Source organism: Melanerpes formicivorus, unplaced genomic scaffold, assembly GCF_026170545.1.
Source record: "Melanerpes formicivorus ecotype bairdi unplaced genomic scaffold, bMelFor1.0.p_v2 SCAF_14, whole genome shotgun sequence".
Lineage (NCBI taxonomy): Eukaryota > Metazoa > Chordata > Aves > Piciformes > Picidae > Melanerpes > Melanerpes formicivorus.
Genome location: NW_027142366.1, coordinates 10,014,210 through 10,038,503, shown reverse-complemented (window position 1 = coordinate 10,038,503; position 24,294 = coordinate 10,014,210). Strand labels below are relative to the sequence as shown.

General features: G+C 43.1%; 1 protein-coding gene across 6 annotated transcripts in view; it reads right to left on the bottom strand.

Moving 5' to 3' along the window:
- Positions 1-563: 563 nt before the first annotated feature.
- The window catches only part of UNKL (unk like zinc finger), a 44,351-nt gene continuing 20,620 nt past the window's right edge, over positions 564-24,294 (bottom strand). For 2 of the 6 annotated variants that reach the window (XM_068146912.1, XM_068146910.1), the window contains 7 exons: positions 21,784-21,846; positions 17,412-17,577; positions 13,026-13,118; positions 10,185-10,415; positions 8,777-8,979; positions 7,551-7,805; positions 564-6,206 (listed from right to left, as the gene is read on the bottom strand). In XM_068146912.1, coding sequence (XP_068003013.1) covers positions 6,051-6,206; positions 7,551-7,805; positions 8,777-8,979; positions 10,185-10,415; positions 13,026-13,118; positions 17,412-17,577; positions 21,784-21,846 — 1,167 coding nt within the window. In that variant the 3' untranslated portion in view covers positions 564-6,050. Of the gene's footprint in view, positions 6,207-7,550; positions 7,806-8,776; positions 8,980-10,184; positions 10,416-13,025; positions 13,119-16,352; positions 16,726-17,411; positions 17,578-21,783; positions 21,847-24,294 lie in introns of those variants that run through there. The other 4 variants (XM_068146914.1, XM_068146911.1, XM_068146915.1 and 1 more) reach the window with 4 other exon arrangements.

Sequence of the window (24,294 nt, the reverse complement as noted above, 5' to 3'; positions counted from 1 at the left end):
GCCTCATTTCCCATGGAACAAATGATAAAAGGAACTGGCCTCAAGTTGCACCAAGGGCAATTTATGTCAGACATGAGGAACCATTCCCCAAAGGCTTGTCATGGCCTAAAAGAGGCTGGTGCACATTTGCAGTACCGACAATTAACCACACGGTGGCAGCACTGAGCACTGAGGGGCGGCACATGCCGGTGTACCACTGCAGTACCTATAAGTAAACACAAGACGGCAGCACTGAGCTCTGACGGGCGGCACTCGCCGGTGTAAAACTGCAGTACCGACAATTAAACAGAAGGCGGCAGCGCTGAGCACCGACGGGCGGCGTACAACGGTGTACGACTGCAGTACCTGTAAGTAAACACAAGACGGCAGCACTGAGCTCTGACGGGCGGCACTCACCGGGGGGACAACTGTGGTCCCGATAATTAAACACAAGGCGGCAGCACTGAGCACCGGCGGGGCATCTGTGCCTGGGGAGCCTCGCAGCTGGCCTTTGCTCATTCTCTATTTATGTTTACAACGAAAAACCAACAGCACACACACAAAGGAAAATCCATTCTTTTTAATTTACATATACACAATTCATAGTTCAAACCCCTGCGTGGCTCTACTCAGGATTTGGTTGTTATATTCTAGAAGCTTTTACATAGAGGAGAGAAGAAAGGTCATTTCAAAGGCTTTTTCACATATAAATCAATCCCATTCTTCAATATCCAGATAAAAAGAGAGTTTTTTTCTTACTGGACCACCTCACACTAAACAGTTTTTAATGTTTTATAACCCCCTCCACGAATTTTCAGGCATTTCAAGCATTCAGGGCTGTGAGCACCCTTTTTTTAGGAGGCTGCCCCCATCCCTCACTCACCTGCTCCTCTGCTGCATCACACACACACACTCTCCCATGTGACATCATCCTACACCACCAACATGCTCCACTCAGTTTTATGCACCCCCAAAAAAAGACACAAAACAAGGGAAACTGCCCAACTATCAGCTTGTTACTTTAGCTCAGATGGGTTTATATGTACACACGGCCCTAATCCCAGAAGAAGAGTTCTGCTGGAGAAATAAAGCAAAGAGCTGCAGCCCCCCAGCCCCTGTCCCACAGGCTGGTGGCTGCCCTACAGGGGTCAGCGTGCCAGAGGATCCTCTTCTTCTCAGGGCGGGGAGAAATGGAACCACAGACTCAGACTCACAGCATGGTAGGGGCTGGAAGTGACCTCCAGAGATCATCCTGTCCAACCCCCTGCCACACATCCAGGCAGGTCTTGAATATCTCCAGAAGGAGACTCCACAACCCCCCTGGGCAGCCTGCTCCAGGGCTCTGTCACCCTCACAGGGAAGTAATTCTCCTCCTGTTTCTATGGAACTTCCTCTGCCTCAGCTTCCACCACAGTTATGTTTAAGTCACTTTGGCAGCCTCTGCCTTGTAGTCCTCTCCTGAATCAATTTCTTTATACCAGTTAGACCTCTTCTCCCCTGACACAGTAAATGCCAATCCCAGTGGCAGAAGCCCCGAAACGATCAGGACTGCCATTATTAGAGTGCAGAGGCAAACACCTCTGCCTTTCGAGTCTCTAAACACAGGATAGCTGAGAGATAAAGATCAAAGTTTTTATTTGCACATTGGTAATAAAAATAATTCCATGACTTCTGTAAACCATTGCATAAACACTCTAAGTGTAGAAAAGTCTTTTAACAAGTGTTAACAATTTTAAACAGCTCACTAGAAGTAAATGAATATGCATTATAAATAGTAGGTTTCATAGTAAGAACCATTTCATTCACAAAAATCATTTCTCTCTACACTCAGAACACCAACAGGTTCCATACATTAGTAAGAGTATAAAGCCCATGTTTATGTAGGGTCTGGTGATGGCCACTGTTACACAAGCATAGTGTGAGGGTGTTAATATTACTACCTATACTTAATGCTAGGATACTCTGAATGGCAATACAGAACAAAACAAGAGTGTCCTCAGTAATCTGCTATTCAAAGAAGACTAATACCAATCTTACAACATGCAGCTTGGGACCTACCTGTAGCTGGCATACTTCTGGTGAAATGACAGCTCCTACCTGCTAAACACCCTGAGAAATCACAATTGTAATCTAGTGTTCCCCAGGCTAAAATAACTGTGACCACCCATGGAATTCACATGAAAAATTATACTGGTCCATGAATCAGCACAGAACTTTGTCAAATACCAAAATGCCTCTTGCAGAAGCTATTTACTTTGCTTTTATGCATTTCACTCACTCAGCAAATTGCTGTCCTGCAGTCTCTCTGAAATGCGATTTTCATGTATCTAGTTTCTAAACCATGTGTATAGCACAAGGACGAACGCACACAGAGGTCAGGTTTCACCTCTGGCTTCTTCCAGTCTCTCCAGTCAACTGCATGTATTTTGTTCTCCTTGATTTTAAAGTACTGGTGTAGAAGTATTCTGTGTTTGCATTTGCAGCTGACTTGTTTTAATAACAAAGCGTGGGTTAGGGTTCCTCACAAGAAGAATTGCTGCATTATGGCACAGCTACGTACGATCAAGTGATTCACCTAGAAATTACAGCAAGCTGCCCAGCCTGAGAATTTCCAATACAGGTATGTTTCTTTGGTATGGATTGCTTTTCCTTCTCCACAAAATGGTTTGTTGATGACAGCTTTTCAATGTGCCTGTAATTTAGCATCAAAGAGATTCACAGGAAGCACCTGCAGAAACTTCCATTGGTGCTACTACAGGACACACATCATCAGTTTCAAGATTCCTCCTTGCAGAACACAAAACATACAACTCTAAGAAGCAATGGACCGGCTGGCTGGGACTCTGAGCCACCTGATCTAGTGTGAGGTGTCCCTGCCCATGGCAGGGAGCTTGGAACTAGATGATCCTTGAGGTCCCTTCCAACCCTGACAATTCTATGAATAGACTGAACATAGGAGTTCATTGCCTCTAAACATGCAGCACATCCTAACTGAGGAGCGTCGATGTGACTGTTCACACTGCAGGAGCTGTTTGCATTCTCTTTCTGTTGGTGTTAAGAAATTAGAAAAATCACCTGTTATTGATTAAAAAAAATATATATATATACCAAAAAAGACCAAAAAGGACACAGGGAAATGCACTAAAATGCACAGGAAGAACTATAAACCTTCATTAGAGAGCACAAACCTCTGCTTCTGTATCTTGTAGGTAACAAGGCTCGCAGAGCTGCAGACAGGCAGCACAACGTGGCCTCAGCTGGTTTCTTCTGAAATACTGAAGTAAAAGTTTTCACCAAGCTACTTCTAAACATTTGTGTGAGCACCATGGTTGCAGAATGCTGTTCCACACTAGATACAGCGAACCAGTGCTCCAAACAACTGCTTGTTTGAAAAAGGTGTACTGTCATGTTGAACTATAGCTGCATATTACTCTTTGTTGGGGGTTTTTTATAAACCCAACCCTGGCATGACTCAATTTGCTTTAGTCCAAGATGCTCTTCAACAGCTCAAAAATCAGTCTTTGTCACAGACTGCGCAGATGCAGAACATAATACAATAGGTATTACCTATTAGGTAATAGGTAGCCAATAGGTAACACCTAAAGCCAAACCTGCCAACCCGAGTTCCTTTGGTTTTCAAAGCCCAAAGCTGGCCACACTTTTAAGCCAGCAATATTTTCAGAAAACTGTGCTTGAAAATGCAAACAGAACCCAGTGCTCCACATTCAGTGTTCACAGAACGTGTGTCATCATTCTTTGCTAACTCCAGCCTTTGCACAAAGTGCTGCAGCCCAAAGGAGACACTGATTTCAGTACCATTGGCTTGGACCCTTTATTTAATGCTGACACAGTTCTGAAAAACTCTATCTCAACAATACAAATTTTTGTACACACCTTGGCTTCTCTTTTAGCATGACTGAACTTTAAACAGTTGTGGTGGGTTAACTCCCTTTTCTGAAAACACAAAAGCAGAGCAGGGTGGAGGGCTTGTGGGTACTTTACCCTCCCTGCAGGGCGTTTCCCCCTGCGAAAGCTGAGTCTGTTCCACTCGCCCCTCCCTGCCCAGCTAGGGTATAAAAAAGCAGGACATCATAGCTGTTGGATCTCCTTTTGGCTCCTGCCTCTGCTGGATGAGAGCTACTGCAGCTGCCCTCCTGCTCCTCAGCCACATGGCTAGACCTGGTCCTTTTCCCTGCTGCCTCTGCACCTCCTCAGAGAAAGACCGGTTTTGTATTATTCTTTTCTGTCCCCCTCCCATCCATCCTTGTTCCTTGCCCTTGTGAACTTTTCCTGTTATTGTCATATATATAGTTTAAAGAAAAATTCTTTGCCTCTCTACTTCCAAGCCGACTCCAGATTGTTGCTTAGTGGATTTGCTCCTTACCCTTTTTTTTCCCCATCTCTGTTTGGAGGGAGGAGGGGGGAGAGTGGGGAAGAGATTCTCAGCCTTTTCCCCATTTGGGCTTTTAACTCCCAGTTAAGGCTCAAACCACTACAACAGTTTAACATTTTGCTGCCTGGGTGAACTCACTTTTTTTTTGTTCTGAATAGAATAACAGGGGAGCCACAAATCACATGAGACAGCAGCAGGTCAGCTCAATCCCAGATGCACTTGTGTCACACCTGAATAACAGAAAGAGGAGAACTGGAGGCAATTATTCCACATAAGAAATGTAAAAATACAGTGTTGACATGCAGTAATTAATTCACCCCTCCTGAACTGTATGCTCCCAACTACCAGGATGAAGTAAGGATGTTATAGGATCTCTTAAAAAGGAATCACCGTGCCAAAGTGCCACTGTCTGATTGTAAGCATTATTAAGAATAATGCAACAACAACAATCATCATAATAATAATGACAATAACAATAATAATAACAATAATAATAATAATAATGTGGTTACTTTCAAACATGCTTTACTTCATTACTGAAAGAAAATCTAGTTTTTAAACACTTATAAAGAGAAGGTTATCTTTTAGTTCCTGTCAAATTGTTCAATATAAAATGAAGCAAGAGAAACTATTTGGAAGTCTTTTTTTCATTCATTTCTTTCTTTCTGCTTTTTAATGTCTTCTGCCATTTTACTGGATACTGGGCATAGGCACTTGGTAATAACTACACATATCATATCTGCTCCTGATCAGGTTAGGAGGTGTACAAAACACTTTGAAGACTATAAACACCCAAACTGAGGGAAATATGAAAACGCACAGTTGGGATACTAAAAACTGATCTCCCTCACAAAATTGCAAAGATGTGTTTGGATATGAAAGCAGAAGTGCCTCACTGGTTGTTGTCTCTGCTGGCAACATTTATAAACACTACAGGATGCAGCTAACTTATAAACTGTAGAAAAAAACTACATTAAGTTGCCATTTCTATTTGTCACCATATTGTGATTTAACAGTAAAACCATGTGACATACTTTTACATTCACAGTGCACGTGTAACACACACCCTATTATTGCATATTAAAAAATAAACAATCAGACCTAGAAAGCAGCTTGAAGCGATTTGCCACATCTCTTCCAACAGAACACAATCATGAAAAAGTGCTTTTATATTCATCAAGAGTTTTTCAAACATCCAAGTAAACATAGTGTTAGACCGATCCCAAAATCCTGGCTCCGGCGTTTCACACGCAACAGACAGGGCCACGGGGCCGTTTGTGCTGCTGTGTGCAGTCACTGTAGCTGTGCATCCATCCTCTGTTGATGAAAATAACAGATAGAAACATCTCACTCAGGCATCGTGGTAAGATTCATACAAAGTGCAAATGAACCTAAGTAGCTTGTGCAATGTAAGTGGAAGTCAGAAAAGGCTGCTATGAGACTGGGAGGGAATGTAACCACCTCAAGACTCTAGAGCTTCATCAAATGACTGAAGCTGATATGTAAAGGTGAGCAAGCCTTATTCTCTATCTTAAGACAATGGAGTTTATCACATCAAAATGGGAATCATTCTACCACTACTCAATGGGTTAATTACGAGGGACGTCATTCTTATATAAAATACAGGAACACAAAATGCTTCCACTCATGAGCAGGGCACCAGTACCACTCCTGTCTACTACCAGACATTATTGTTCTTCTGACAACAGGGACATTCCTCTTGGGCAGCTGCACAGTGATCACAAAGTACATAATGTTGGCATGGATTCAGGATAATGCCACGATCATCTTCTTGACATAGGACACACTTCTTTGACTGAAGCTGAAAAATCACCTGTGAAGAGATTACTGCACTCAGTTAAAATTACTCCAAATTACACAGTTGCATTCTGGCAGCTTTTAGGCTTAGCTGTCCCCAGTAAAATTCTAGCTTAACAACAATGTTCTTGCATGGCAGATGGATGAGTTGAGGGTTGTAAGATCAGAGCATGAGCAACATTTAATGTAGCAGCTGGAGGAGTATATAGGTGCTTTTAGAAAGGAAGGTATCTAGGACTATCTAGTAGTAAAAAGAAATCCTTTCTTTTTTTGTCTGGACAGTCCCATCACAGTCCAAACAAAATAGCAAGAGCTGCTGTCATGTGTTGTGATCACTGCCCTCTGAGACTGCAGGGGGGAAAGCAATGTGAAACCAAGTTGGGCCCAGCAAGGTCTGAAGTATAGTGCTTGCAGCAGTGCATAGTCCATCCTTGATGTGCTCAGAGGAGTGGCATCCAAAATTGTCAGCTTTGAGAATACCCTCAGTGTGACAGGGAAGAGTGTTGTACAGTTTGGGCAGAAAGAGTCTGGATTTGAGAGAAGGTGAAATACAGAACTACACCACTAAGGAATGCAGCATCTGATACATAAAGAGAGGCTGAACTAGCTGAAAGGATTGTTCAGCCTGAAGAGACATCATCTTACTGGTGTATATAAAGACCTGATGGGAGGAAATAAAACAGAGACAGACTCTTCTTGGTGGTATCCAGTGAAGAAAAGGGACAATGAGCACCAATTAAAATATAGAAAATTCCACACAGAGCTAAGACAAAACTTTTCTTATTGTGAGGATGGTCAAATGTTGTGAAAGGTGGCCCACAGAGGAGGTGGACTCTCCAGCCTTGGAGATACTCATCACTACTTGGGTAAGGCACAAAGCAACCTACTTGAGTTGACACTGCTCTGAGCAGGGCATTGGGCTATCTCCAGAGGTCCCTTCTAACCTCAGTGATTCTATGGTCCAAGTCTGTACTGGCCTCTCTGACTACATAAAACTCCTAGCAGGGAGCCTCACTAAGTACAAACGAAAAAACATGTTTTCATTTATGTAGGACAACTATTTTGCTTCATCTAGATAGCACCCAGAAAACTGGGCGGGGGGGTAAAGTCTTTTTTGTTGTTTAAATCACCCCAAGAATTCTCAGGACTCACTTGCAATTTGTTCTGAAAGCTGACCAGAACCTTAGAAGAATCCATGGGGCTGAGAAATCTGAACCATCCTCCATTCCAGAAAAGAAAGCCTTAACACTGAGAGCAGTGTTGCTCTTTGAAATGAAACCTGGCACAAATATGTCACTGAAGATTATTGAGCTGCCAGGTTCAGCTCATCAAAGCCATGCCTGGAGCCGAAGAAACTCACCTCATCTATTGTTTCTAAATCTAGGTGCAGCCGATTTTGTAAAGAAAGAAGCTTTGGCAAGGATGTCTTCTCTATATCTCCATAGTTTTTCATATAAGGTAATGCAGTAGACAGGCAAGAAGCTAATTGTGCCTTCAGCTTCCTTAATTGATTTTCCACTTCCTCCTTCTTCTGAAGGGCGAGCTGCTTGTCCGCATCCGCGATGGTCGCACGTTCCTTTGCTTCTTGAGCCTCTTTCTGCCATGCATCACATGCCTGGGAGAAACAGATTTCCAGAAGAGAAAAAATGTATCTTTATTTATTTATTGATGACAGACTAGCACATTCCCAAGCTCTCAAAGATTCAGGTAGTCTGTCATTTTAGACATAACTCTGCAGTTACCGCACAATTTAACGCTTCTACCTACTCATCCTACTTTCTAATTAACAACTCCTCTTGGCTCATTGTAATTTTTAGGTATGGCACTGCTGCTTCTCTGTGAAGGCCAGAAGCCTTTTTGGAGCCCTATATATACAACACATTTTAAACATTAAATTCACAATTTAGTGTTAAGAGACATCAAAATCTATCAAACTTTAGTACAGGTGTTTAGCTACTCCTCATCACAGAGAGAACAATGTGAGGGGAAGGAAAGGACTACTGAAAATGCACTAGATTGGAAGTTTCCAACAACCTCAGTTTGACTGTTGAGATGGCCAGATACTGTCCAGACAGATGCAGCTGCTGGCAAGCCTATGCTTTTTTTGTGTGCTTATCATCTCGTGTGAACGTGTCCAGAGAATGGCAACGAGGCTGGGGAGAGGCCTTGAGTACAAGCCCTATGGGGAGAGGCTGAGAGAGCTGGGATTGTTTAGCCTGGAGAAGAGGAGGCTCAGAGGAGACCTCATTGCTGTCAACAACTACCTGAAGGGTGGTTGTAGCCAGGAGGGGGTTGGTCTCTTCTCCCAGGCAACAAGAGGACACAGTCTCAAGCTGCACCAGGGGAAGTTTAGTCTGGATGTTAGGAAGAAGTTCTTCACAGAAGGACTCATTGGCCATTGGAATGGGCTGCCTGGGGAGGTGGTGAAGTCACCATCACTGAAGGTGTTTAAGAGACTGGATGGGGCGCTTGGTGCCATGATTTAGTTGGTTAGATGGTGTTTGATCATAGGTTGGACTCAATGATCTCAGAGGTCTTTTCCAACCTGGTTAATTCTAATTCTAGTACTACCATAAATCAACATACCTGTTTTACTTGTTGCCAAGATTCTTCCCATTGTTTTAGTTTTCTCTTAGCATCATCAAGCTCCTGTCTAACTCGAGTTAGTTCATTCCCATTGGTGCTTGAACTTATGGAGGGGGTAGTGCCACTGCTTAGTACCGGGGAAGGACTAGGAGAGAAACTGCCAGTTACAAAATCCCAAATGCTCCCTGTAACACCATTTAAACCTACAAGACAAAGGCAGAAAAAGAATAATTATTCTGCACACATTGCTGTAAAACGTTTTATATGCAGAACAAAAGAGATGGGGCACATGCAAAACTTGAGCTTTTATCTGCAAGACTCCCAACATTATTGCACTACCTTCAGAAATGTGACAAGTCTGTAAAGTGTTTACAGTATTTAGAGCAATTCAGCAGACAGCATTTTTTCTTGCTTTCAATAAAACACAAGTTATTTGTATATAAGAGTCCTGTTCCTAGCAGCTCATACATCATTTTGATTCCTCCTCTCTCTCTGCTACGTATTTTCCTTTAGCAAAATGCTGCAGCTAAAATGCATTCCTGCAGCCTATACCAACTCTATACCAACTGCTGTATTTTACCCCTTTCAAAAACCTCTGTAAGTAATTCCCCTTCCAAGAATAATTTTGTTCCCTCCAGGAGGAACAGAAGTTCACTCCTCTAACCTCCTGACACATACCACATGTAACTCCAACAAAGCTGGTGAGGGGTTTGGAGCACAAGCCCTGAGGAGAGGCTGAGGGAGCTGGAGTTGCTTAGCCTGGAGGATAGGCTCACAGGAGACCTTATTGCTCTCTAGAACTACCTGAAGGGAGGCTGTAGCCAGGTGGGGGTTGGTCTCTTCTCCCAGGCAACAAGCACCAGAACAAGAGGACACAGTCTCAAGCTGCGCCAGGGGAGGTTTAGGCTGGATGTTAGGAAGAAGTTCTTCACAGAAAGTGATTGCCCACTGGAATGTGCTGCCCAGGGAGGTGGTGGAGTCACCATCCCTGGAGGTGTTTAAGAGGAGACTGAATGGGGTGCTTGGTGCCATGGTATAGTTGATTAGATGGTGGTGGGTGATAGGTTGGACTCGATGATCTCAAAGGTCTTTTCCAACCTGGTCAGGTCAATTCTATTCCATTCCATTCCATTCCATTCCATTCCATTCCATTCCATTCCATTCCATTTTCCATTCCACTCCGTTCCATTCCATTCCATTCCATTCCATTCCATTCCATTCCATTTTCCATTCCACTCCGTTCCACTCCATTCCATTCCACTCCATTCCATTCCATTCTCAATGGCATTATCAATTACAATAGCTAAGTGAAAAGAAGAACCCAAAACATGCACAGCCTGGAATGGAACATTTCTTACCTGCCACTGAATTCCCTCTTAATGTACATAAAGTGCAACCTCCAACTTACCTAAAGAGTTGTGAGAAGAGGCTGAGGTGCCTAACATACTATGCTCTGTCTTCAAAGGCTGAGGCTGCTGGTGGTGAGGAACCGTCGTGGATGACGCAAAAGACTGAGAGAGTGACTGCGAAAGAGAACTGAGCGGAGAGGTTGAGAGGGATGAGGATGAATGTAAAGACGAGGAACGAACAAGAGAACCTGGAATATTGACAGGTGCTGAGCTCCCCAGTAATCTTTGACCTGTGCATGTATCAGGTGGAAAGAAAAGAAAAGAAAGGGAAAAAAAAAAAGATTTGTTCCAAAGCAGTAACACAGCTCTCTGTATTTATACATTTTTGTGTACCTAATGTAAATTTAATGCTAGAGTCAAATACCTCCCATTAACAAAGAAAACTTTATTTAGCTCTTAGCACAAACCCCAGCTTTTTTAATTGAACTTTTCCAAGTGCCTGAAAACAGAACACTGCTTTACACAGCAGTGGTCTCCTCTGAGGAAACATTTTTCAGATTGTTATTCAGCTTCCCCAGTTTTACAGCCAGCAGTTAACATCAGTGGAGAAACTGACTGCAGCTTGAAAGGACTAAGAAATATTTGTTGCTTATTTAAATGTATGAACTAGGGTGAAGCAAGTGAGACTGTGCACCTTGAAAATCGGAGAGAGAACTCAATTGGTCTTTTACAACTTTTGCTCAGTAGATTTTAAATGTCAAAAATATTTAGTGTCTACAAAAACTTGAGTTTGAACCAATAAAAATGCACAACAATTTAGTCAAATAAATGCATTGTTCATGATTTCCCCAAATGATGATAATAATAATAGACAGGTATTTAAATCTGGAGAAGAGAAGGCTCCAAAGAGACCTCATTGTGGCCTTCCAGTATCTTAAGGGGGCTTACAAGAAAGCTGGTGAGGGGTTTTTAGGGTGTCAGGTAATGATAGGACTAGAGGAAATAGAGCAAAAATAGAAATGAGTATCTTCAGATGGGATGTTAGAAGAAATTCTTCACCATGAGGGTGGTGAGACACTGGAACAGGTTGCCCAGGGAGGTGGTAGAAGCCTCATCCCTGAAGGTTTTTAAGACCAGGCTGGATGTGGCTCTGAGCAACCTGATCTAGTATGAAACATGTGCAGGTGCAGTGCATTATCCTGGTCAGGTAACAGTTTGATATTTACTGTGAAGATCATATTCATCAATATGGTTGAAAAGCAATTAAAATGGCATGATCTTGGTCTTTAAAAATAAAAAGCAATCAAGTGATTATACCTAAAGCAAGGGTCCTGATTCTAGTTTTGTGGTTTCACTTAGAACAGATGAGTTCCTGTCATCACAGGAAACACCATTCCTTTTGGAAGTATTTCAACACAAAAATACAGGGATGTTCATTCTAAGCTGCCTTGCCACAGCATCTTCAGAAAAGTCTGTCTTAAAATACTCAGCACACATTACCACAGTCAGCCTCATGCCATGGGGAAGACACAGGACACACCACAGATGCACATCATCTACCCGACAACAAACCTACGCTGCACCTCACAAGAGGAGCAAGGAAGCAACAAAGGTTGGTCCAACACAATCTGCCTGCATGTCTTGAGTTTCAGGGTGGGCAGGTGTTGAGGAATGGCTTGAATTGCAGGGACATGGCTCTATGGAACAGCTGTTTGAACAGAGTGTGTAGGCCAGACTCCATCTTGTTGTTCACCGCTCACAGCTTAGCTGGTGCGCTGATGCAGCAAGGCCACCACAGCTTTGTGACTGTGCTTGCAGATAACACCATGTGAAATAGTTACTTATAAGATAGCGGTATGTGAAACAAAGTATATGTGAAACAAAGAGCTACTGAGAAAGGAGGTTGTGAAGTTGCACGTAGGTCTAACCCCAAGTAGGCTGGATATTATAATGTAACCCTGTATTAATAGCCAATAGAATAATGACACCTGTGCATATTCAGCTGAGATGCTTTATGAGCTGTGCTTTCGAACAATAAAGTCGAAGCTCGCTTATCAATCACAGTGATTGTCTGTGTCAAGTCTTCCCTCACTGCGACAGGCAGGTTTTTCTGTTATGTAAGACCATGGGCCAAAGTCACTAAACATGCTTACTGAAAACCACAGCAAAGTATGCAGTGGATTGCTCTCTTGCAAAACACAGACAGGATCATAGCAGTGCAATCCCTTTACATGGCAAAGTTAAACAGATGGAACAGAAGCGAGGACTTAGGCCGCACCTTGAGTACTGTGTCCAGTTCTGGGCCCCTCAGTTTAAGAAGGACATCGAAACACTTGAGCGTGTCCAGAGAAGGGCAACAAGGCTGGGGAGAGGCCTTGAACACAAGCCCTATGAGGAGAGGCTGAGGGAGCTGGGATTGTTTAGCCTGGAGAAGAAGAGGCTCAGGGGAGACATCATTGCCCTCTACAACTACCTGAAAGGTGGCTGTAGCCAGGAAGGGGTTGGCCTCTTCTCCCAGGCAACCAGCACCAGAACAAGGGGACACAGTCTCAATCTGCGCCAGGGGAGGTTTAGACTCGAGGTGAGGAGGAAGTTCTTCACCGAGCGAGTGATTCGTCATTGGAACGGGTTGCCCAGGGAGGTGGTTGAGTCATCAACCCTGGAGGCGTTCAACGGGAGATTGGACGTGGCACTTGGTGCCATGGTCTAGTCATGGGGTCTGTGTTGATAGGTTGGACTCGATGATCCTCAAGGTCCTTTCCAACCTAAGTTATACTGTGATACTGTGACTTTACTTCAGAGTCTTTGCTGTCTGGAACTATTTTGACAAATAGAAGATCAGAGATATCAGAAATAGAGAAATTTAAAATGAGGGTAACTGTACAAATTGGACCTCTTACTTGCTAATCCAAGGTCACTGCCTTCTTGATCTTCTAATTCTCTATCTATGGATGCGACGTTCACGTCATTAAAGTGCAAATCTAAAGCAGAACCTGTTAAACAAAATATTGCATCAATTAATGACCCCTGAATTATACCTTAACTATCATGATGGCTCAAGTGAGGAAATTTTACTTGACCATATTAGTTAGTGGTTCTCTCACAGAAGGCTTTCACAACTAGGCCATGCCACAGACACACAGTGAAGGATATTTCCCTGTATTTTCTTCATATATAAAATACTTCAGCTCTCTAAACTGGTGAGATGAAAAGTGGATAATGAGGAAGTGGCTATCTGGATTTTCAATAAACCTGTGTCACCTGTTGTGCTTAGATGTCTGCCAGCTGCAAAGGAGGGGAAATTGAATGTGGATACCTACATAAATATATTGTCATTATTATAGAATAAAGCCAGGTATTTTATCTGAGGAAAGGCACTGTAAATGCCCCTTACCATAGTCATCCCTTGGGGTAGCTGAGTTACATATCAGGGCATAGAGATGGAAGAAATGTCAGAATATTCAAATGAAAGTATGCAATGTTTTGAAATAAATCAGGTAAAAGTAAAAAACAATCAGTATTTCAGGTAGACTCAACAGTTAGACTGCCTTTCACTTGAAGGCCACTATTGTGCCATCAGCTACGCAACCCACTAACAAATCTCTATATATGTGAACCTGCCCCAGCATTCTTTGTGCCAAAACACCACACACCTGTGAGAGCAAACCTCTCCTCATTATGCTGCAGGATATTCTGGGAGAGATCCCTCCCACTTGCATCAAGTGAAGCTGTTCCATTTTCTTTCCAAAAAACTTAAAAGCTCTCTCAGTCATGGGAAAAAAAAAAAAAAGAGGCTTTAAAGTTCCATTATTAGCAACATCATCACCTTTAAAAAGGGAGACAGGCTTTTTTCCACGCTCTTCAATTCCCCACATCACCCAGATGTTATTAATATTTGAAGTCATTTGCAGTGTCAGGCTCAACACGTTGCCATGCAAGTATGACAGGCAGGTACAAAACACAATGAAGCTGACATAAATCACACTGCTCAAATAGTAGATCAAATCTAAGCCTGTGTCCTTACTACCATCACTAACCTGTCACGTTGCCCTCATGCTAGGCCTTAACTCATTCTGCCACACTTGTCCTCTCCCACCACAAAAAGGACTGACATGACCCCTTACTGTTCATTAGCTAGATTTTTGAAGCTTAACTTTTGATTCCCTCTGCTTGTCTCAGGTTCCACCTCACCCTCACAGTGGAAAGAGTGTGGGGAGAGAATACAGCATTTAAGATCACAACATATATGGCAAGCCACTGGATTGATACCATTTTTCCTTGAAGAATCTCCCAGCCAGGACAAATCCCCATGCTTGAGTATGCATTAGAAAGCAATGGAAGCAACCACAACACTGCCAGGGGTGGGACCACTCAGCACCTTACACAGACAGGAAGGCTGGGGAAGGACTACTCAGGATCTCAGGTAGTGATAGGACTAGGGGGAATGGAATGAAGCTGGAGGTGGGGAGATTCAGGCTGGATGTGAGGAGGAGGTTCTTCACCATGAGAGTGGTGAAACCCTGGAATGGGTTGTCCAGGGAGGTGGTCGAGGCCCCGTCCCTGGGGGTGTTTAAGACCAGGCTGGATGAGGCTCTGGCCAGGCTGATATAGTGTGGGGTGTCCCTGCCTATGGCAGGGGGGTTGGAACTAGATGATCCTTGTGGTCCCTTCCAACCCTGAATGATACTACGAAACTATGATACAAAGGGTGGAGTATCAGGCTGGATGGCCTCTATTGTTAAGGTCTCACCTTCTCCTAACTACCACTTGAGTTGTTTCCCTTCACTGTTGCCCATTCCCTATTCATTCCTCTCCAAATCTGTCTCCCTTCACACTTTGATTATTTAATATCCCTATTATTTTAAAAAATATTTTAATTTCTTCTTTTTGGGTTTGGTTGGGTTTTGTTTTTCACATTTCCAGGACTCCAACCAGCCTGCTGCTTTGATCTTCTCAGAGTATGCTTCCTTCATTTTTATTTTTTCCCCAGAAGCAAACCAGACAACTTGACCAACCTCCCTCGATTCTGACAGCAGACTGCAACAGTACACCATCCTTCATGCCACCATTCCACAGTGCTCCACATATTGTCCAAGCCTTAATGCTAAATACTAGTTCCATCAATCCATGTGCTTATTGCCAACTCCCCTGCACCACTCTCTTCCCCAGCTCTTGAGGACTATTATTCAGGGATTAGACAGAGACCTTGAAGGTCCCTGTGAGATGAGGAGGAAGAGCCACAGAAAGGGCTACAGCCCCCAGTATGACAAAGCTTCTTCAGTCCTTCCATTTCCCCCAATCTTTTATCCAAAACCATTCATCCCCTTTTTCCATAATCCCCTAGCTCCTTCCCTTCCTGCAGCTCTTTTTCTATCCTTTTTTTTTAATCATTCTTCAATTCACCACTTCCTGGAGGAACACTATGTATTTATTTTCTGTTCCACACAAACACCTTCATTTTCTGCTCTATACAGACAACATGCTGCACTGTTTTCAATGTCATCCTGTATGTACATGAAGCAGAACTCTGGAAAAAGAATTTTTATATACATATCTGAAGTTCTTTTAAGGGAAACCCTCCAAATCTATGCAGTTACCACAAAGTCACTACAGAAGACAGGCATGTTAAGATTCATGTTCTGTTAACATACACAGCATACTGAGAACTGTTTTAGAGAAGCACCCACAGACAGCAGAGGCATATTCTGACTCAGTGGAATCAAGAGTCTCTTATGCTCCCTACTATAATCACACTAGGACATAGGAAACACAGTATACCACTGCTGAAATGACTATGCAACAATCATTCAGCATCTGATGGTTTAAAAACTGCACTGAATAAGCACCACATCTGAAACACAGAAACTAACACCACGATTTTTGTGGCGATATGAGCAACTTGTACAGCAAGCTAGCCTCTACCTATTGCAGAAGCAACGTTTATCTTTGCAGAACTGTGATTTCATTCTACAGCAGATCTTAAAATAGCAACAGTAAGCTGATGAAATTATATTGCTTGCAGAGAAAGTGCAATTCTGCTCATTCTCCTTCTGAAACTCAAAATGTATGCACAATGTATTTTCTAACACACAAACCATCAAACAAACCTTTCAGGAAAGCAAGCTATAAACACTTGTGAGGCTGCAGAAAAAGATCTACCATTTAATATTCTGCATAGACTTCTATGAAAAAGAAAAAAAAATGTAAAGACTGAATGCCTAACTTACCATGCCAAAGTGCTGACTCACTGTCTGCAGTCTCCTGCTCACTGCTACACATCGATTCAAACAGGGAAAGCTTCAAGTACACCAACTAATCACAGCAGCTCCCTCACCATGTGACTCAGAACACAGAATGTAAAATAACAGCATCTTTCAACACTCCCTGACACAGCCAGCCTGGATAAACCCCATTCCATGGAGAAGTGCCACAGATTTCAACAACTTTGTGGATGACACTGCATTAAGGGGAGCAGCTGATACACGCCATCGCACGGATCACGGCAGGACTGCCATTAAGAGGGATTTCAGAAGGCTGAAGAACTGGACTGACAGAAATCTCATGGAGTTCAACAGTTAATATAGTAATGCTGCACCTGGGACAGAGTAATCCCTTGCATCAGTACAGGCAGTGGGCCAAATGATCATAAAGCAGCACTGCAAAAAGGGATCTCAGAATTCTGATGAGTCTTCAGCATGCTCTGTGCCAGTAAAAGCTAACAGCTCACTGGCTTGTGTTAGCAGAAGTGTAACCTTCAGCTTGGGGGAAGTGAATTCCTCTAGCACCTTGAACATGCCACTAACCAGTCTGGAGAATAAGCAGTCAGCCAAATAAAAGTCTCTCACTTTCCTGTGAACATGGTGAGATCTGTAATCCCACCTGCTACGTTACCATTAGAAAAAAAGAAAGAAGTCAAGTCTCATCAACCCAGGAACAGAAGTGGAGACAATACTTCTCTGTCTGTCAACACAGTGAGGTGCATTAGGAAAGTTCTACACTTCTGTAATTACTGGCCACTACCAATGCCAAAATTCCAGCTTAAATGTCCCATTCACTCATTCCTACATTCACAGTGGAGACTTTGTGGGGGGAAAAAAAATGATTTGGGGTGAAATGATTTCTCACATTTACAGAAAATTTCAGATACTGCTTTTAATTACATACGATAAAGCAGATCTGTACAACATTGCTGTCTTTATCAATATGCTCTTTAAACCTATGATGAAACAAGAACTTGAATAATGCAACAGAATATGTACAATGGGAGATTAAATGTTAAGATTTACCTATTACTGACTCAACTGTGTTACTGCCGGAGTAGAACTGGAGAGCTTTGGCACTGAGAGCAGAGACAGCTGTAGGAGATGAACTATCTGATCCAAGACTGGAGGCCAGACTGGAAGTTATACTTGAAGCAAGTGGGTTAACTGCTGAAAAAACACTGAGGTGGTTCTGTTAAAAAAAACAAACAAACCAAGCAACCTCTGTAGACACCTGCACAGACACACTTACACACATATATGTATGTGCAAACATACACATTAAATAGAAGGTATTTTTACAAGTACCACTTTTCATTCAAGCAGAAAGAAATCCAGAGCCCTCTGAGTGAATGGATTAGGATCATTTTCCCTATCCTTTATCAGCAAGTGCACTTCTCCAGTGTGACATGGCTACTGTATGAGGGAATTCTTCTTTCAGAAGGTGCTGAAATGCTTGCAAACAAGCTCTACAAACGTAATTAGTTCACTGAAGCCTGCTGCTCCTTTTTGAAAGCAAAGTATCTATTGAGGAACTGCAGCACTTCATTAAGCATTCACACAGAAATTCTGCAAGGTTTTTGGATCAGCCAATTCTCTCATTTTATCTAAATGCAATTAGTGCATAAACTGATGATTGGTTCAGATAGTTGAGAAACGTGACTGCACTGCACACGTGTCATCACATTATACAATGACCTGGATGGGGACAGCCTTTTTCCAGTAGTGCTGTGACAGGACAAGAATTAACAGGCACAAACTTGAGCACAGGAAGCTCCATCTAAACATGAGAAGGAATCTCTTTATTTTGAGGGGAGTAGAACACTGGAGCAGGCTGCCCAGAGAGGTGGTGGAGTCTCCATCTCTGGAGTCATTCAAAACCCACCTGGATACCATCCTGTGCAAGCTGCTCTAGGTGAACCTGCTCTGGCAGGGGGGTTGGACTGGATGATCTCCAGAGGCCCCTTCCAATTCCTACCATTCTGTGATTCTGTGGCCTTCTCTGTGTTACTTCTTTCAAACTAGCCACTTCTTTTCCATACAAATCAGACACTTAAATTACAATATGTAAGACATGCAAACAATATGTGACTATATAACACTATAAACTGGAAAATAACTTCACAAACTCCACAGGAACTTGTTGCACAGTTTTCAGTACATTAACTCCTTTTCCTGTTTGCTCTTTAGTTAAGCCTCAAATCTTTTAGTTAATAAAAAACACATCTAGTCCACATATCCTCTCATTGCCTCCTGTGTGATGAGCAGTCATTTTGCACTATCTACTCTTCTGATTTCTAACAATAGCACAGAAAGTTTCTATTTCAAACCTAGATAGGGTGCAAGATTGAGGCCAATAATGACCATGAGAATGAGCACTTTTTTTCCTTTAGAAATGGACACAAACTGAAATACACACAGTTTCACTTAGACACACACAAAAAATACTGCTGCAATGGTGGCCAAACACTGGAACATGTGCAGAGGCTGTGCAGTCTGCACTCTTGGAGATGTTCAAAGCACTACTAAATAAGACACTGAGCCACCTGCTCCAGCTGCTCTCATCTTGACAAGAGAACAGATACACTACAGACCACCAGAAAATCACAGAATGGGTTGGGTTGGAACAGATCTTTAAAGGTCATCTAGTCCAATCCCCATGTTGTGGACAGTGACATCTTCCACTACTTGAAGGGCTTGAAATGATGCTCAGAGGCCCACTGACCTTCAGCACTTCCAGGGATGAAGCATCCACAGCATCTCTGGGAAACCTGTTCCAGTGCCTCACCACCTTCATAGCAAAGAATTTTGTGGTTATATCCAATCTAGAGCTACCCTCTTTCACTTTAAAAATGCTGCCCCTTGTCCTGTCACTATGGGTCCTGCTAAAAAGTCATTTTCTACCTTTCTCTTAAAGCTCTTTCAAGTACCGGAAGGCCACCATAACATCTCCCCAGTACCCTCTCTTCTCCAGGCCAAACAACCCCAACTCTCTCTGCCTTTATTCATAGCAGAGGTGTTCCAGCCCACAGACCACTCCTGTGACCCTCCTCTGGACCCACTTGAAGAAGTCCACATCTTCCCTGTGTTGTCTTCTCAGAAGTGTACACAGTAGTCCAGGTGAGGTCTCATGAGTGCAGCAGAGAGGGATAATCACTTCCCTGGACCTGCTGGCCACACTGCTTTTGATGCAGCTCCAGATGCTTGGCTTTCTGGGCTGCCAGTGCACATTGCTGGCTCATGTCCAATTTCCCACTCACCAGGATCCCCAGGTCCTTCTCTGCAAGCACTGCTCTCAGTCCATTCATCACTCACTCTATGCTGATACCAGGGACTGTCTCAACCCTCCTGCAGGACCTTGTGCTCAGACTTGTTGGACTTCAGGAGGTCACTTCCAACTTTTCTATGTCTCTATGATAGGCTTTTTCAAACTTTGCTCCAGCATTGCAGCTTACACTGAATGCACCACAGAGTCTCTCAATGCAACATGTTAAACGCAACATTTCTTTGCTGCTCTCTGCTTTCAAAAATGTTTGAACTGAAAAAATAAATTCTCTCTGAACTGGCAATATCTATTAAAAGTAAAAAAATCACAAGGTATAGGTTTATTAAGCTCTAAGTCTGATATCATGTTTCTCTATAGGCAGGGATCATGATCAAAGTCAACACAAGTAGGAAAGGCAATACAGGCTTTTTGTGTTGCTAAAAATCAAAACACACCCCCTTCTGGCCTGCTCCATCTTCAGCTGAGGCCTATTGGTGGGAGAGAAGTGAAGAAATTTCACACACCCACACAAAGCTGATGGATTTCTTCAGTGAGTTCTCTTTCTTCCCAGCATAAACACCTACATCTAATACACTACTCAGTCTCTTCTTCCTCTCTAAGCCATTTACAGCAAGCTGCTTGTACCACTCAGTACCTACAGACAGATGCACTTGTGCAGCTCAAAGATGCCTTTCCTTATTCTAATGGACCAAGACTGACCCTATCTCTAACTTCAAACCTCTGTTCTGGGGGATATCTAAACACAACAGAAACAAAATGAACAGAAGACAGCTTTGTAATCACACAGCAGAATTTCATACATTCTGAACTACTTAAATTGAGATTAATTCACATTTTTGTTGAAAAAAATAAGATGATTAAACCAACTTGCTAAGTGTTCTTAAGATCAGCAGGTAATAGGAAAACTCAGGTTGGGAAGAACTTGAGGAGGTCATCTAGTCCAACCTGTTGATCAGAGCTAGGGCAGCTATAAAGTCAGATCAGGTCACTTGGTGTTTTAGTAGGTCTGGGCTTGAAAGCCTCCAAGGATGGAGTCTGCACAACCATACTCAGCAACCATTGCTTGACTCTCCCCACAGTGAAAAACAAGTTTTCTTATACCCAGCGTTATCTTCCTGCTTCATGTGTCTGTGGCCTCTTGCCTACCCACTGTGTACCAATGTCAGCATGTCGGTTTCATCTTCTTGACAGCCTCCTCATAGGTATCAGAAGGCTGCCACTAGGTCCTCTTGAAGCCTTCTTTTCTACACAAGCTCTGCTTCCTTCACCTCTCCTTGCAGGGCAAGTGCTCCATTCCTCTGACCATCCTGGCATCCAGATGCTAAGATTGCATCAGTTTACCATGAGCCCCAAATGATGATGTAGTACTGTAGATGTGGTCTAACAAGTGATAAGCAGGTGAGTAACCCCTCCCACTGATCTACTTCATGTCACTGCTAGTACAGCCAGTGATAATTTGGGGCATTTGCTTCTGCCAGAGCAATGGTTGGCTCACATTCAGCTTCTGGATTACAAAGACTCTCAGGACCTTTTCCACAGAGCTGCGTCTCAGACAGCTAGCTCTTGTTTTCAGCCTATACTTTTGCTTATCAGATGCAGACTTTGCACTTGTCCTTAATCAACTTCATAAAGATCTTGTTGGCCTGTTCCTCTAGTCTATGAATGGCAGCCCAGCCCTGGTTGTTGTACCTTTACCTTCCTTCTGACCTTAAATTTTATCAATCCATCCCCAAATCAAGTTAATCCAAAATTTCCCTGTGAAAACTTTGCCATGGAATTCCTATAATTAAAATCATCCTCAAACTGCCTCATATCCTTCTCTTCCCTGGTACTCCCTGCAGCATACATCTGTTGGACATTTTCACAGAACCTAGAACTAGCTGTCCAGGGCCACATCCAGAAGGCTTCTATATAACTTCAAAGAAGGAGACTCCACAACCTCTCTAGGCAGCCTGTTCCAATGCTCAGTCTCAAATGCACAGTAAAAAAGTATTTCCCTATGTTTATGTGGACCCTCCTGTGTTTCAGTTCGTGGCTGTGGCCTCCCACCCTGTCACTGGGCACAAATTTTCCTTGGACTATGGTTGTAAAGCATTTAGCTTTTAGCAATACCTGCTTGTTGTCTTGTTCATTTACTGTCTGCTGATTCTCAGCGGGGAAGCTTCGATGCTTTGCCTAAAAGAAGAAAAATCTCTACAATATATTAACAAGTCATTGCTATGAAATGTATTAGCTTGCAAAGGGTCATTGGCATCTCTGTAACATCTTCAATGCACTTTGAAATAGGGGCCCACCTCATTTACCTTAGCCATGTTAGCACTATGCTGTGACAGAAATAACGCCCCAGATGCTCACCAGCTCAGGGATACTTCTCCAAGAGGCTGGTGGAAAAGCAGCCCAAAGTTTTGAGTGGAACTGCTTAGATTTGCCTTTAAAGTGATCATGCTACAAATAACACGAACAGATAATCAAATATAGGGGTAGATTTTCTTTGAATATCATTTTATAATAGGGTAACATAACTTAATTCTAAGCAATTTCTCTTTGCCCATTGTGTCCTTGCAGACCAGGATCAAAAGATCTTTTTCTTTTCAGGTCTTTTCAGGTCAGCAATTGTCAATGAGCTCCTGATGTGTGGTAAAATCTGCAAGGTGCTTTCTTTCATTAGTTAAAAATGGTTCTTTCTGCTCTTTTTGAGCAGTCCTGTGTCTGGGAAATTCCTATCTGCCTTGTAGTGAAAGCTTCCTAAGCAATAACAACTCTACATCTTTGTACATGCGTCCCACCGCTCTAGATGGTTTTTTATCAATTGCAAAGTCCATCACTGCTCTCTCTCTAGACAGGTTCAATGTGGCCACTAAAAAAGGTAAGAACATGATATTTTTACTGCTGAGCCACATTCTTTGCAGCAGCACATAACTCACTAATTGTGACCAAACCAGCAAAACAGATCATCATCAATGATTACATCATTTCTCAACTATTGCTGTCTTGTGACCAAAAAGCACCTATTTGATACTGTAAATGCCTTGCTTCCATAACATTTAATCAATGATTACTTGATCCCTGTGCTGGGAGATGGAAGTCTTTCCTGTCACAATGAACAGCTCTCTATAGTCTGTCTAGACAGCTATGTGTGAGAAAACAGTGCTGCCTGCAGAACTTTAATGATCTTGCCCTCACCTACAAGTTGCCACGTACAAAAATCACTTTCCTTCCTTTTGTTCTGTTTCTGTCTTTTATTCCTGCACTTCTCAGGTTATAGAACTCAATTCTGACAAACCACAAGCTCAGTGAATAAGAAATTGGCTGGAGGGTCACGTCCAGAGGGTAGTGCTCAATGGCCTGAAGGCCAGATGGGGAGCAGTGACAAGTGGTGTCCTCCAGGGGTCTGTACTGGGACCTGTGCTGTTTAGTGTTTTTATCAGTGATGTAGAGCAGGATGGAGTGCACCATCAGCAAGTTTGCAGATGACACCAAGCTGAGTGGCGCTGTTGATATGCCAGAGGGACAGGACGGCGTCCACAAGGATCTGGACAAGCAGGAGAGGTGGGCCCAGTTGAACCTCATGAGGTTCAACAACAGCAAGTGTAGGGTCTTGTATCTGGGTCAGAACAATCCTCATTATCAATACAGCCTGGGGGATGAAGTGATAGAAAGCAACCCTGCAGAAAAGGACTTGGGGCTGCTGATGGATGAGAAGCTGGACATAAGCAGACAGTGTGAGCTTGCAGCCCAGGAGGCCAATGGTAGCCTAGCCTAGACTGCATCAAAAGCAGTGTGGCCAGCAGACTGAGAGGTGATTCTGCCACTTTGCTCCGGTGAGACCTCACATGGTGTACAGCATCCAGCTCTGGAGCCCTCAATACAAGAAGGACATGGACCTGATGGAGTGGGTCCAAAGGAGGGCCACCAAAATGATCAGCAGCCTGCCAGTACCTGAAGGGGGTCTACAAGAAGAATGGAGAGACTGCTCATGAAGGCCTGCAGTGACAGGATGAGGGGCAATGGTTTCAAAATAGAGAAGAGTAGATTCATACTGGATGTTAGGAACAAGCTCTGCACCATGAGGTGGTGGAACACTGGAACATGATCCCCATAGAGGTGGTTGAGGCCCCATCCCTGGACATATTTAAGGTGAGGCTTGACAGGGCTCTGCGCAACCTGATCTAGGGGAGGATATCCCTGCCGACTGTCGGAGGGTTGGACTCGATGACCTTTAGAGGTCTCTTCTAACCCAAACCATTCTATGATTCTATGAAGAAGGCTAACCAGTTTAGCTGCAGCTTACCTAAATGTGCCACTGAAGTTCCCTTTTTTTAAACAGTTCCATCCTGACAATTAAGAAGTGTAACCAGTATTATAAAAGCATAAAACCCATTTAGCTTTAACAGGTGGATTCTGGGCTTTCCCTCGTACAGGCCAGAAGAGCCGTTTAATATCCCTGAAAAGTATTATTCTTCCCTTCTCCCAGCTGTCTCTAGAAGTGCCCATTTTCTTCCCACTCCCCAACTAAAGCATTACAGCTCCTCACCAATTTCAGTTTGAACCATTTTCCTCCCACTGGTAATAGTATAGATCTATCCCTCTTAAAGAGGCTTGTAATATTTTACCATCTATGTC